General features: G+C 32.0%; 1 protein-coding gene across 2 annotated transcripts; it reads left to right on the top strand.

The window, feature by feature from the left end:
- Positions 1-127: 127 nt before the first annotated feature.
- Positions 128-12,870, top strand: LOC129222669 (SS18-like protein 2). 2 transcript variants are annotated; one of them, XM_054857200.1, is made up of 4 exons: positions 128-413; positions 6,152-6,228; positions 9,687-9,756; positions 11,985-12,870. In XM_054857200.1, the coding sequence occupies exons 1-4, from the start codon at positions 342-344 to the stop codon at positions 12,120-12,122; spliced, it is 357 nt and encodes a 118-aa protein (XP_054713175.1). In that variant the 5' UTR covers positions 128-341; the 3' UTR covers positions 12,123-12,870. The 2 variants fall into 2 exon arrangements, with proteins under 2 accessions (XP_054713175.1, XP_054713174.1); XM_054857199.1 differs by having other exon boundaries at positions 145-413; positions 11,982-12,870.
- Positions 12,871-14,401: the final 1,531 nt, after the last annotated feature.

Raw genomic sequence — 14,401 nt, 5'->3', positions numbered from 1 at the left:
GTCTGAGTCAAAAACTAATCAATTGACTCACTATCTTATTGATCAGACACAAATCGTATCCAAATTGCAAATGAATGAACGTAATTGAGCATCAAACTGTTTTTAAGGTGTCAAAAAATGTGTTTTAAGAACATAAAGTACTAGTTGGGTCTTGATTTTTACATCGTCAAGTTTTTGACATTTCCGTTGGCAATTTTAGTAGCGAAAACAAAAATAGTCGTCATCTCTCCTTCTGCTGATTTTCCTCTGTCTTCTCTTTTAGGAATTATTTTCATCACGTTTGCATCTTTTTAAAACTACAAAAATAATTTTTTAGAAGATTAATGTATTCAAGCTAAACTATGTCAATTGTATTTCTTCCCGCTCAAAAAGATGGACTATCGCCAGTGCTTGGACGAGAAGTAATTGGGAAGGTATGTTCTTTAAAATATTTTGAAAATTTCAAGTCCTCGAAATTTTTACGGTTGTCTGTTTTACCCACATTAATTATTCATATGGAATCTTTGATAAACAAAGAATTCCTTCTAATATTTCCAGTAGGAGATAATACAAAGCGTAAAAATACACGTATGACTAAATTTTTGAGGCATCTTTACGGTTTTCAACGTGTGAAATACGTTTTTAAGGGAATTAAAAATATCTCTGTCCGAAAGTGACTATAAATTTAGATTTCTTCCAAAAGCTTTCCTTTTTAAATGGTATCAACAGCTCCCCATTCCTGCCTAAAAAAAGTTTGAAATTTTGTCATTTCATACAAGTGGTTTTTCGTTGTACAGTTTTATCTTCAGGCTGTGTTTTCATTTCAATAGAATTTTAGCAATGTCAATGAAGATTTCAAGATTATTACACCAAATATTGTAGGACGTTATAACCCCTCCACACATTGGATGTTTGAATAAGTAGAACCGAACCTAAGCGCAGCCAGGTACAGGGCTGATCCTAGCAGGTGTGCAGAGTGTGCATCACACAAGGGCAGCCAAAGCAAGGGGCGGCCGCAGGCCGCATCATCTAGTTCTTTTAATCAAGCAAAATTCCTCAAGAATTTCACACAAGATGACATAATAAGTCGAATAAATATGCTGAATTTCAAATGTTCAATTATCAAAGTAAGTGCCAATTTTCCAACAGCATAGCGTATTAAGGAAAATGGAATGTTAGAGCACATTGTGTTGCTCCATTACAAGGGCGCCCATGTAAAGGGGCAATGGGAGCTCGAGCCCCCCCCCCCCTTTCAAATTAAAATTTTCTTTTGCTTTTAGTACTTTTTTCTTCGTAAAAATGTAAAAACATTTCTTCTCCAGCCATTAATGAATAAGTTATTAAAAATGTCAAATTTTAATGACTAATCTGCATTCTTCAATCGACAGTTTCGAAGAACTTTGGGGGAAATGCCCCGGATCCCCCTTTTTTCTAACGTAATCACTATAGCTCAAAATTTCGTTTTTAGACGTTTCCGTGGAGCCACCAAGCCCTTCCTGCCTAAACAAGCCTGAAATTGACTTCAGTTTCAGGAAACAATCCGCTCTTTGTCCCATTCTTATCAAACAATGCCTAAAATATGATTTTGGGACTTCCATTTCTAAAAAATTCCGGATGGCTTACGTAAATTTTCACGGCGCTAGAGCATCCGGCATCCCCCATCAATCGCCGAGGTGAGGCAGAGAAGTCTTTAGTTGTATTTTTCAGATATTAATATCGAAAAATGGGTACAGATGTGATATACCCCCCCCCCCCCCATTTGGCGACATTCGATTTTTTTGCACAAAATTAAAATATTTTTCTCGCCAATGAGGCGATAATTTTTTATGCATGGCATCCCTGGCCAAACTAACCTGTGTTTAGCAACCCGAAGGCAATCTTACAGATCTGTTCAAACTTGTTTACTTGGGTTGTTTGGGTTTCATGCAGGAGAGATACGTGGTGTTGTTTCGTGCAATATACCTTACAGGAATGCTTATTTTGTGTTAGTTTAAATTCAGTAGTTGTGTTTTGAAGTAAAAACATTAGAAAATACAGTTTCTTCAAACTTGAAGGTTAATTAAAAGTTAACTCCAACGTGGTGTGTATCTGTAACGTGCCATTGTCATATGATGTATTGTTTTAGACTGAGTGTGAATATTTATACCATATAAAAAGGTAAGTTCTTTATTTTAGAATTCAAAAAAAACCTCTCGCTTCCAAAATTCTTTGTTTTTACAAATAATTGAGGGGTTCTTGTAGTTTTTAACTTTATTTTTACTGTATGTAAATTAATTTTACAGAAATAGTACGGTTATTTTGTTCTAAAAGTTAATTCTTATCGATGCCACGAATTTATTTTTAGACATTAACGTGCCTCCTTTAGGTACTGAATTTTATGTTAACAATTGAAAGTTCTTTCGGTTGTACTCTTAAAAATGCTGAATTTTATTAATAAATCTGCACAATAATGGTGCATATTTCACACTTAAAACTGTGTCATTATTGTACACTGAACGGAAGGAGCCACCCTTGGGTGTCTCCATGAAAATATACATAACTGTGACCATACTCCGACTGTAATGTATATTAACAGTCGGAGGGATAACGGAGCGAGGTCCTGGCGAGCCAGAGGTCTCACAGTACTTTCGTAATGAGACCGAGGCAGGGCCGGCGAGCCGAGGTCTCATTACGAAAGTACTATGAGACCAAGGGCTCGTATCCCGGAGAAATGATGAAAAAAAATTAATGCATTAATTTCGACTTGTAATTAATACAATATATTATTTCATTGTATTTTAATATGTTTACAAAAAACCCCGGCCCTGTACATTTTTGAAGCATATATTCCTGATGTTTTTTTGTTGTACTTTTATGTTGTTTTTATATATATTGTGTTCTGAAGTGTTTTGATCATGTTTTTTTATCTGATTTTTTCCTGTTGGCGCTAAAAAAGCATCGCTAAGAACGATGTATGACATATGTCGTCATACATCGTTTTCTTGGCGACGCTTTCTTGGCGCCAACAGGAAAAAGTCGCCATGGGTGGGGTATATCACATCAGTTCCGAAAAATGTTCAGAAAGATCCGATGAAGTTTCCTGGTTTTCTTAACGTCACTAAAGATAGCACAAAATTGCGCTTTTTAGAGCTCCAAAATCCTTTCTTCACAAAAATAGCCAAAAATTGATTTAAATTCCGAAAAATATTTCAGTTCGGAATACTTTTCTGTTTCCCCTATCGTGTCCAAATCTAGCCAAAAATGTGTTTTTGAAACAATAGTGCCGATAAATTACCGGAGGAAAGATGCCAGACCCCCCCTAACGTCACCAAAGACAGCCTAAATTTGAGTTTTAAACTTCAATTTCGAAAACTTTCTAAAGGAGACGACCGAATCTTCTTCCCTCCAGCAATTTCAGCAAAGATAACGCGAAATTGCGTGTTTAAAACTTGTTTCAGAAAATTTTCGGGAAGAGCTTTGATCCTTCCTAAACTAAGGTCACAAAAAATAGCTGCAATTTGACATCAATTTTGAAATAATTTCCGGAAAGACCTCCAACATTACTTTCCCCTCAAGTCTTCTAAAATTTCCTAAAATTGCAATTTTTGACTTCAGGATTGAAAATTTCTCCATGGACCTTGAATGTTCCCAAGTCTTTCGACCTTGCAACCAAACACAACCAAAGATTAATTACAGCTATTTTTCATATGCCAATTTTGTATATTTTTTGGGGGCAATCCCTCCCCCCCCCCTTCCTTTGATGTCACCAAAGACAGACTATAAAATAAGTTTTTGCGACTAGTAAATTTCGGAACCTATTACTTTCTTCAAAGATATAAATTGTACCTAAGGAGTTTCTAACTTTTTACATAAATTCATGCTTCTTTTTTTTTAAATAGAACTTGATACAGAAATTTGAAGAAAGATTTATATGGGCGTTAACACATGCAAATTGCTCTTCAGGGACGACACATTAGGTCTTTGCACAAGGGCGGCCGACACCCTAGGATTGGCCCTGGCCAGGTACTAACCAGAAGCTCTCTAATAGTACATTGTCCAGACGTTCCAGTTTTGAGACAGAATTCTGATGTTCCGTCCAGTTAACTTAGCGTCCTGGTAAAAGATAAATATGATTATTATGATTATTGATGACCAAAAAGTCGACAAAAAAAAAAAAAAAATGTGAAGGATTATTTAAAATAATTAATTTGTCATTTGTAACATTGACACGAAAAATTAGTATTGGATTAGTTTGAAAATTTTTAGAGAAAGATTTAAACCAAAAAAAAAAAAAAAAAAACTTTATGGAAAAGTCTTAGCCAATAAAAAGTATATGTAAATATTGCTGAAATTTTTATTCCTCATTCAAAGTGTTTCTTCTTACTTAAGTAACTTCTAAATATTCACAAGTGAGAAATAAAATGTTTAAATTAATCTGTTTGCTAAATTTATTATTATCTCTGGTTTAGTTTCTTAATATTTATTAACCATTTATTCATGGCATTAAGAATGAACCACCCTCCAAAACTCTAAAAATCAGTGGAGGGTGCGACCCATTTGAATACCTTCAACGCAAGGAGGGAGGGGGAGGGACGCATTCTGGTGTCCCAGGTAAACATTTCAGCAATCTGGCAAGCCTATCTATCAATCACCGGCGAGGGCAGATCCAGAATCCTTTCAAGGGAGGGACGATTAATATTTATTGCTCATTGTTTACTACCTATTCTATTTTGCATATATTATACAAATGTTTGGGTCTACAATTGCAAAACATTTCTGGAGTTGAGCTTGGAATCCCTCCCTTATCCTTATATTAATGAAAGTCGTTTAAAATAGCATTTTCTGAACTTCAATATCCAAAACTGAGGGGAGAGCATTCACTGAGGAAAGAGTGTCTCAAAGCGCTATTCTTCCAGAATCCTCAGAGATCCTCTAAAGTAGCATTTTTTTAGAATTTGAATTTCGAAAAAAGTTTCTGTCGAAGAGTTCCGAACATTATCCCCCCCCCCCCTCCCCAAGTCATCAAAGATTGACTACAATTTTTTTTTTCCCTTCATTGGGCCATTTTTTCCGAAGCATTCTCAGGGGAGAGCCCCAACCCCTTCGGAAATATCATCAAAGATCATCTAAAACTCGGTTTTTTAAAATTTGATGTCTGAAAATTGTCGGTGATTGGTCTCTCAAAGGAATGGCGATCGTCCCCGTCGCTCCTCCCTTGTACCCATCATTGGTCACCAGTAAGCTGATCCCTGATTCTACATGAAAACCTTTTATGGAGGCTAATCATTGATGTTATCAACTGTCATAGATCAACTAGTATGGCTCTATTTAAGTACGAATAGAGTAGAAAAAAATTATTTCTTTTTAGGGGTATCTGATTGTTAGCAGTTATGATTCTGTTATTGTTGAACAATCTTTCCATATTGAGTGCAAATGATGGTATTTTTATGGTGGTTAGTAGGTAATAAAATAAGTTACTGTCTGAAAAAATGTAAGAAATACAGTGAAGCATCGTTTACGTTTTTGAAAAGAATAAATGAAAAAACGTATAATAGGTATAGGTTAATGTGTATCAGACTTTGCAAGGACCAATTTAAAAAACGTGTTATTGATAAAAACGTATAAAAGTGAAACATATTTAAACGGTGCCTCGCTGTAATCTTTAAATTAAATCAGTATTCAAGTAAGCACCCTTTATATTCTATTCTTTAAATCAAGTTTATGTATGTTGATATTTAAAAGTGAAAATAATAAATTGTAAGTTATTCAGCTATGGCAATTGTGGCAACACTATCTACAAGTTGAGTTGCCATAAAATGAACTGCATAGCTTTTTTCTAAAATATCATATTTGTCTGATCCTTATTTATTGATTCAAATCAGGACTTATCACATATATGATAAACATTTCACCTTTAATGGAAAATAAAGTACTCTTTCAGAGTTTTTTGTAATAAAACTATTTTACCTTATTGTAAACTATTTTATCTTACACGAAATACACCGCCAGCTCAGTCATTTCCAGCCGAGGACTGCAGTTTCGTGCTTTAGCCCTGGCTAATAGGCGGTAATTTACTGAATATATTTTATCTTACTTTAGATTGAATGAAATGGTTTATTACTATTACAATATAAATTGCCTGTTTATGTGATATTTGTAGACTTCCATCCTTTTAATGCCTTGTTTATTTCAGATGCTAGATGAAAATGCCCAGCTTATGCAAGTTATAAAAGAATATCAAAATAAAGGAAGAGCTGCTGAAGTTCACCAGTATGTTGATTAATACATTTTTCACATTTGTTATTTATTTATTACAGTATAACCCCTCTAATGCAGACACTAAGGGGACAAACTTTTTTGTCCACAATAGCAGGGTTGCCAACTGATCCGCACTTTGCGGAGTTACTCCGCAAAAATGGCAAAACTCCGCGGCTCCGCAAAGAAGTTCTTCTGCTCCGCATTTCTTGACTGAACACTTTCAAGCTTAAATTTTGCCATTTATCGTAACAAACATGTAAATATGGGATATTAAAGATGCTTATACTCAAAGATTGAAATAGTGTTTAAAACTGTTTTATTAATTTAAGAATAATTATTTTTATACTAGTAATTAAAATCTGTCTAAAGCTCTAAAACATTTTTAGATCAGTGGTTTTAGTTATTTTTATTGATTTTTATACAAAATACCGAACTGCTCCGCAAAATGTTAAATTGATCCTCAAAATCAGCGCAATTTGTTACTCCAAGGTTGGCAACCCTGCAATAGAGAGGTGTCCGCAGGACAGGGGTTTGTCAGCACTTGAGGGGTGTCTGTTAGGAGGGGTTATACTGTAATTGATGTTTTTTTAAAGCATTATGCCGAAATTTGGTTTTCTTTTCTTTAAAAAAAATATATACATGATGGCTTTTGCCATTCATTTTGCTTCTTCTCCTGAAAATGGCCACATTCTCCACCGAGTTGATTCTGCCTCTCAACCATCTACACAAGGTGTGGATCGAGAAAGAACTTAAAGGTGCTCATGACTCCTATACTGCCATGGGGAGGTAGCGGGAAGTATTTGCAGTAGAAATGAGTTTTTGATATATTTGAAGAGACATGTTTTGGAATCTATACTAACGATTGGGAAAGGTTGGAATTCAACTTTTTTTCATGCATTATTTTCAGAGTAAACTAAATAAACAAGCTTGTACAATAAAGCTAAAGTACAATGGAAGAAAAAAGTGCAAAAAAAAGAAAAAGAAAAATTCATTGTATAAACAGTCTTTAAGTCATCGAAGATAGCCTGAAAATAGCCTTAAGCTGCGTTTTGTAGAAAATTCACTGCAGAGCCTCTATTTATGCCCAAAAATGACATTTACAGGGTTGCCACACTACATAAAAACCTTTAAAAAAAATAGGGATTCCCGAGATTAAAGGGAAAAGAAATCCTAAAACCCTAAAAAATGCAGGGAATTTTACTTTTTTTTTTGAAATTGAAGATGCAAAACTTAATGCTTAAAAATATAAAATAATTAAATACTAAGACTAAATAAATACAATAATTTAAAAGATGGTAATTTAAAGGTTTTTTTTTGTTGTTTTGTTTTTGTTTATTAAAATGTCTATCATAAAAAAAGCAAAGATTATTTAATGTTTTATTCGATATCGAGCTTGATTTAGAGAGCATGAGATCAGTCATCAATGTCTATTGTTCTGTCTAACTTCTGCATTTTTCATCTTTTACGGTCCTAGTAATGAGTGGTTGACAGAAGTCTTTTTTTTTTTTTAAATAAGAAATAAATGTTTACTGACCATGCTTTTATTTCGGTTTCAATGAGTTCTTTACTTCCATTTATTTATTTGTCCCCTGCCCCTGTATAAGGATAATAATGCTCTTATACAAGCATTATTCATACATCGAAAACACAGGGAATTTTTCTCCCAAAATTGAATGACAACCTTGGCTTATTCCCCCTTCTAAAGCCGGAAACTGGATCTGCCATTGCTACAAACTTATAAATGAGAATAAATGAGCCCTTGTGTTCAAGGGCGCCCATATAGTGGGGCTTGAAATTAGAACTTCCTTGCTTTTAGTACTTTTCTCTTTGCAAAAATGTAAAAACATTTCTTCTCCAGCTATTAATGAATAAGTTATTAAAAATGTCAAATTTTAATGACTCTAATCTGTCGTGAAATCAGTTTCCATGGGGAAAACATCCAGCTAAACTACGGGGAAAATATTTGAGCCCCCCCCCCCCCTTGCAACTTAGCATATGGGCGTCCATGCTTGTTTTACTGTCACACTTGACGCAGACTTACAAATTTTCACTTAAAAAAAAAATTACAACTGTATATAAGAACTCATGCCATTATTGCCAAAGAAAACGTTTTCTTTCACTGCCCACTGTACCCTTTACAAACAAGATATGAGTGTAAATCTCTTGATTTTTTATAACAATTTTTAAATGTAAATAAAGTACACTTGTGCCAAAGAGTAGGAGAAAGGAACATATTTTGTTTTCTGTCTCTTTTTCTCAACTTAAAATGGTAGCAAAAGAAGGGTTTAAATTTTTTGGGGTTTGTGCACAATTTATGAGCACTAAATTCTTTTGTGGATCTGTCCCTGTGTATGCGGCTGTTGTTGCTTTAGCAGTGAAGCCGCCTAGTGCAATAATTTCAGGTGTCAATCCCTCTAAAGATACTGGTTCATGAATTCCTAAATACTGGCAATGCCATATGTAATCACTCTTCCTATAAAAATGCTTATTAGAGATGACTAGGTTTGTAGATATTTTCAAAAAAATTGGTGCTTCAGACAGGGTTCGACGATATATATCAGTCAATATATATCATGATACATATCACGATATAAATCCCTTATTTATTTTGAAAATATCACGATATTTTGATATTTTTGATATTTATTTTTTCAACTACGGTATTTTCAATATAAAAAGTGTATTAATCATAGTAAAATTGCTCATTTATAATTAAAAATAACCAAAAAGGTATGTACTATATTTTTATGATGTATTAATACATCATTAATATAATAAAGTAATATAATATTCCTATTTTACTTGTATTTTATGTTCATAAAATTAGTATGTAATGCAACAATTTTAATTCATATTAAAAGTTAAATGTTAAACATTGCTCAGAAAATGCTTTATGACTGTGCACGGACTAATGTATATATTTTATTTCTGAATCATATAACTGTAAAAGTAGCTAACAGAAGAAAAATGAATGAAACAGCTAATGCTAAATAACTCTTAAAATTGATAGAAATTTAAAATGAAATATTAGATATTAATAATGAAAGAAGCCTTAATTTTAAGTATACATATTGTAATTATAATAATAAGAAACTAGACAGTGATTTGAGGATATATTTACTATTTGGAAGACTTAAGTTTGTGCTAATTGAAAATATCAGATATATATCAAAATATCTGATATTTTCGGAAATATCATGATATTTTCGAATCCTGGTTTCAGAGCATCTCTGTCTTACAACTTGTGTTTTAGTTTTGGTATGTATGTATCAGTACTATCAGTATTTTATTTTCAGACATTGAGGTTCCTTTATCAATGTCATATTTTCAATGACAAAGAATTTAATTCTTATTTATGTATAACATAAAAAAAGTGCATGTTGCAACCATAATTTTCAATGCTACAAGAGGCACTCATAATGAAACTATCTAAAAAAAAACATGTTAGTTACATTTTCTCTTATTTTTAGGTACATGCAAATTCTTCATAGAAATTTAATACTTTTGGCATCACTTGCTGACGTCGTTCCAAGTTCAGTGGTAAGTATTGTTTACTTTCTTTTCAGATTGTGTATTTGATTAATTATTTCAAAGCATTACAAGTGTTTCATATGAAAATTTAATTAGAATTAAAGCTTTATGGGTTGAATGCATACCTATGAGTTTCCTGAAAAATGAAACACTCACTCAAAACATGAATGTGTTGAAATTTGAGTTTTGAGCATGAAATTTAATGTGGCAATGATTAAATAAAAACATGAATTAACTTTTTTATAATGTTTAACCGGAAGAGATTTCATTAGTATTGTGGCAAGGACAGGCTGATTTCCCTGGCAGAGAAACAACTGCTACAATAATTAATTCGCAATAACTCGAATCTAGCAGAACCAAGGAAAAATTTAGATTAACCACTAGTTTCAGTTTTCAACATTTTAGTAAAGAAGACCAAGGATATTTTAATCAATGTCTAGATAACTTAACATTGAAAAATTGCAAAATGTAAAAGTTATTTTACGGAGGAAAATGTCCACCATTTAGTTCAAAACGTTAAAAGCAAAATGTCTAAAATGAATCATGCTTTTTTTAAATTCATATTTTATTTTTAAAGATAATCCTTTATTTTAAGTTGCAATATGCAGTTTTGTGGTTCATGAAACAATGAATCTTCAAGTTTATTCACAAATCTCTTCTTTAGCAGCATTTTCACTCTCTTCTGTGTTTAGTACAATTTATTTAAGCAAATCTCGATCTTTTAATCAGATTTTATGAAGTCAGAGTATTTGCATTCTGCTTCAATCTTAACTTACTGACACTTCATATATGCTACTAAATGCAAACAATACAAAAAAAAAAAAAAACACAAGTGTTACTCTTTTATTGTACACTACTTCGAAAGATGTTCTTTTAGTTTGGGAGTCTACTGTACCGCAGTGGTGTAGCCAGAAAAAAATTCTACGAGGAGTTTTCAATTGCTTGAAGTAGTGCAGTGGTCTGTACAGAATTGAAGAGTTAGTTTGGGAGTCTACTGTACCGCAGTGGCGTAGCCAGAAAAAAATTCTACGAGGAGTTTTGAATTGCTTGAACTAGTGCAGTGGTCTGTGCAGAATTGAAGATTCTATCAGCTCACCTGATACAAAGCTGATTATTCTGATTTAAAATTGGCATTTTTACTGATAAAAAAATGATTTTTTTTCCACACCTGAAATCTTTTAACTCGAAATTATTTTAAGATGAATAAGTATTATGGTCCCCTCAGTTTCGTGTTAAACCTTTTCAATTGTATATTTAATTTTGCACTCAGATATCCAAAATCATGTTCCAAGTTTGATGTAAAGGAGTGGAAATAAAAAATGTTCAATTTTAGCACATTTTTGCCTTTTAGATATATTGTGCTGTCTTGGATGTGTATTGTCTCCATTTACTCCTTTGCAAATGAATGAAAGATTTTTATTCAAAAAAGTAATAGGTTTAGTTTTAATTTTTTCAAAAAAAATATTGTCTGTGCTTTCTTACCAGTGTTATTAGCTTTTGTGAAATCTGATAGAGTGGAAAAATTCTTTTTTGTTGATATGCAGTTGTTCTAAAATTACTTTTAAGCTGCAGTTTTAAATATTTTTCTAAAATTTTCAAAATTGATTCATTAATACATGATGCTGTCAGCTAGGAAAGATCACGCCTGACCTTTGTCGGTGGTTTTTGCCCAACACTTATGTATTAAAAAAAATGTGTTTTTTTCCGTGACTGCATTAAAAAAAATTTTTTTTTTATGTTTTATTGTCAAAGCCATGTTACCGCTGAAGCTTGAAAGACACAAATATGCACATTTAGTTGATTTTGCTTCATTAGTATGCAGAATCAAGAGTTTTATGCATTTTATCCATGCAACAGTAGTGCACACTATTTCATCTTCTTTAAGAATTCTTTCAGTCTTTAAAATTCGATGACTGTTACCTCAGATGCTGTGATGAGGACCTTTTTGGAAGCACAATTGTATTTTTGGAAGTATATTTTAAGTTATAATCTTTAAAGTAAATGTACATTCAGTTGGTATATAGCCTTCTACTTTTAAAAGATTGGATATGAATCTTATTTTAGGACATTTTTGTTGGAAGCGCCAATCACTGGTGACCTGCCAATTACTGGGGATGTTACCCTATTTTGCATTATTTTTGTGTTTCATCGAGCGCATTTTAAAATATCAATGTTAAGAGTTTAGATATGTTACAATTTTTGTGCCAAACTTTTTATATTTTATTTATGTTTAGCAGCCTGTTCTTCCTTCTCAAGTGCAGTTTCAACAACAAAGCCAGGTGTTGCCTTTAAATATTATGCCAAATATGTACTCAAGCTATCAAGATCAAAATTTACCACTGAACATTGACCAAAGTAATAATTTTCAAAGTTAAAATGTATAAAAGGACTTGTTTCATTTTATCACTTTTTAAATGAAATTTATATTTTTAGTTCAATGCATTTTTTTTTCTTTAAAGAATTATTTCATGACAGGAAAGGTTTAGTTGTTCCCTGTATTTATAATCATTTATTTATTACTGACAAGTACATGTTTTTGTATTATGTTTAGCTTAAAAGTCTTTCTTCATTTTTTTTACATTTGACATTACATATAAAAGCAGCATGTGGTCAATCCTTTGTTAAAAGTTATTTTAGATTTGTTCTATTGAGGCAGTGAGAATCAAAGAGAGTTCAGTGCCAAAATTAAAAATTTGGAGATAAGCTGTACACATGGTAGGAGAACCTCTCTTCTGTTTTAGGGCAAGAGATGGTACTAGTAGCGCTAGTAGGTTCTGTTATACAACACGATTTAGAAGGAAAAAAATCAATGAAAGCCTACCTAGGATCTAAACTTTAAACGTTTTTTACTCGAAACTTTAAATACTCACTGCCTCAATTATGTTTTTTTTTTTCAATGTATCATGTTCATTCGCCCCCCCCCCTTTTTTTAATGTCTCTAAAGATGATTATCATTTTAGCTCTTTAGTTGTCTGTCGACACTAATACTTTTTTGCATATTTTTTTTCATTTGAATTTAAAAAAATATTTTGTATCGCTTAAAAATGAAATAAATAAAAAGTTTTAAACGGAAGTTCTTTAGTTTGAAAGTAAGGAAAAAAAAAACAGATTTTGGCAGTTTCGTTTTTTTCTTTTTTTTTAACGCATTTTGTGGAATTTTTAATATTTTTTTTCCCTGATTTGATTTTGCCTTGTGAAATTAAAGTTTTTCTATTGATGAATGTATTCTTCACAATGTGTATGTATGTGTAGTAATGTTTTTATTGATAAATAAATGTGATATTTTCTTTTACCGAGAGTTTTTTTTTCTTGTGGTGATAAAAAAAAATATTTTTACTAGTAATAAATACTTATCAAAGTGATTTACTGTAATGTAGATTTAATTTATTTTACATAAACCGTTTCCAGATTTTGTCATGAATTTTTAGAAATCCTGCTTGCAGAATTAAATATACTCCTACTCACTTAAAAATAAAATTGTTGCTATTCTTGACATTACAATTAATTTATCAGATCAAGAACATTTTTCATAAACTTCATTTGTTTATAAAACTTTAAAAAATTCTAATGATTTTTTTTCTCCTTCCTGAAAAAAAAAGAAAAAAGATTTAAATAATGTTTCATGAAAAGATAGGTTTCAAGCTCAAAACATTTTAGGAGTTGAATATTATTGGCCGGTGGAAACTATCAATGTATGACAAAAACGAAAATTTTATGATTCAGGAAAAATTTTTAGGTGCCTCAGATGAAAAATTATTTTTCAGAGTAATCTTTAAAGAAAATTTCAGGGTGAGATATTGCAGTTCCTCGCTTTGTTTTGTGATGAACTTTGAACAACTTTTTTAAGTTTCAAAAATGATTTTTTAATAAAAGCAGAAAACAATATAAAAGCTGAAGCAGGAAAATTATGATATTGAAATATTTGAAAACACAGTATGCTCTCGCTTAACGACTTTCTCTATTTAACGACGGCTTTTCACGGTCCCAGATGGTCCATTATAGTGGCATTCTATTTAAGGACGCTTTCTACTTAAGGACGATTTTTTGTGGTCCCTTGAAAGTCGTTAAACACAGAGCCAACTGTACATCTTTTTTGAAATCTCGGTTATTTGAATTTAAAAAAAAGTAGAATGCCACGCTAAGCGCAAAAGTCTTTATGTGCTCTTTTTATCAAAATTGAGTTATTGTCATGAGGTGGCTCTTTATAGCATATTTTACCTTTGTACAATGTTTTTTGGTCATTTGTGAATGGGAAATATATTTTTAAAAATTCTGAAAAGGTGGAATCTGAATCAAGTATAATGTGGTGTAAAACTACAAAAAGCAGTTTCTCATTTGGAGCTCAACTGCAAGTTGACTTTCTGCTTAGTTTGGCAGTTGAGTGCTGCAGTTTTCTAATCTTTCAGGTTCATTTCAAATGATAAAGGCCTAACAATTCTCCAGAATTAAATCTGATCAAAATCTTATGATCAACTACTTTTAAAATATCCCAAGATCAGGGGTAGGAGTTGTCCTAAAATTCTTAAAATTTTGTCCTGAAATTCCTAAAATTTTGAGTTTTGTCCTAAAAGTTTCATTTTTTTATTCCTTACTTGTGCAGAAAAATAAAATTTAACAAAAATAAAACTTTTCATTATAATATGACTATATTTTA

This window comes from Uloborus diversus, chromosome 5 (assembly GCF_026930045.1).
Source record: "Uloborus diversus isolate 005 chromosome 5, Udiv.v.3.1, whole genome shotgun sequence".
In the NCBI taxonomy this organism is placed as follows: Eukaryota; Metazoa; Arthropoda; class Arachnida; order Araneae; family Uloboridae; genus Uloborus; species Uloborus diversus.
This window is presented reverse-complemented; position numbering and strand designations above follow the sequence as displayed.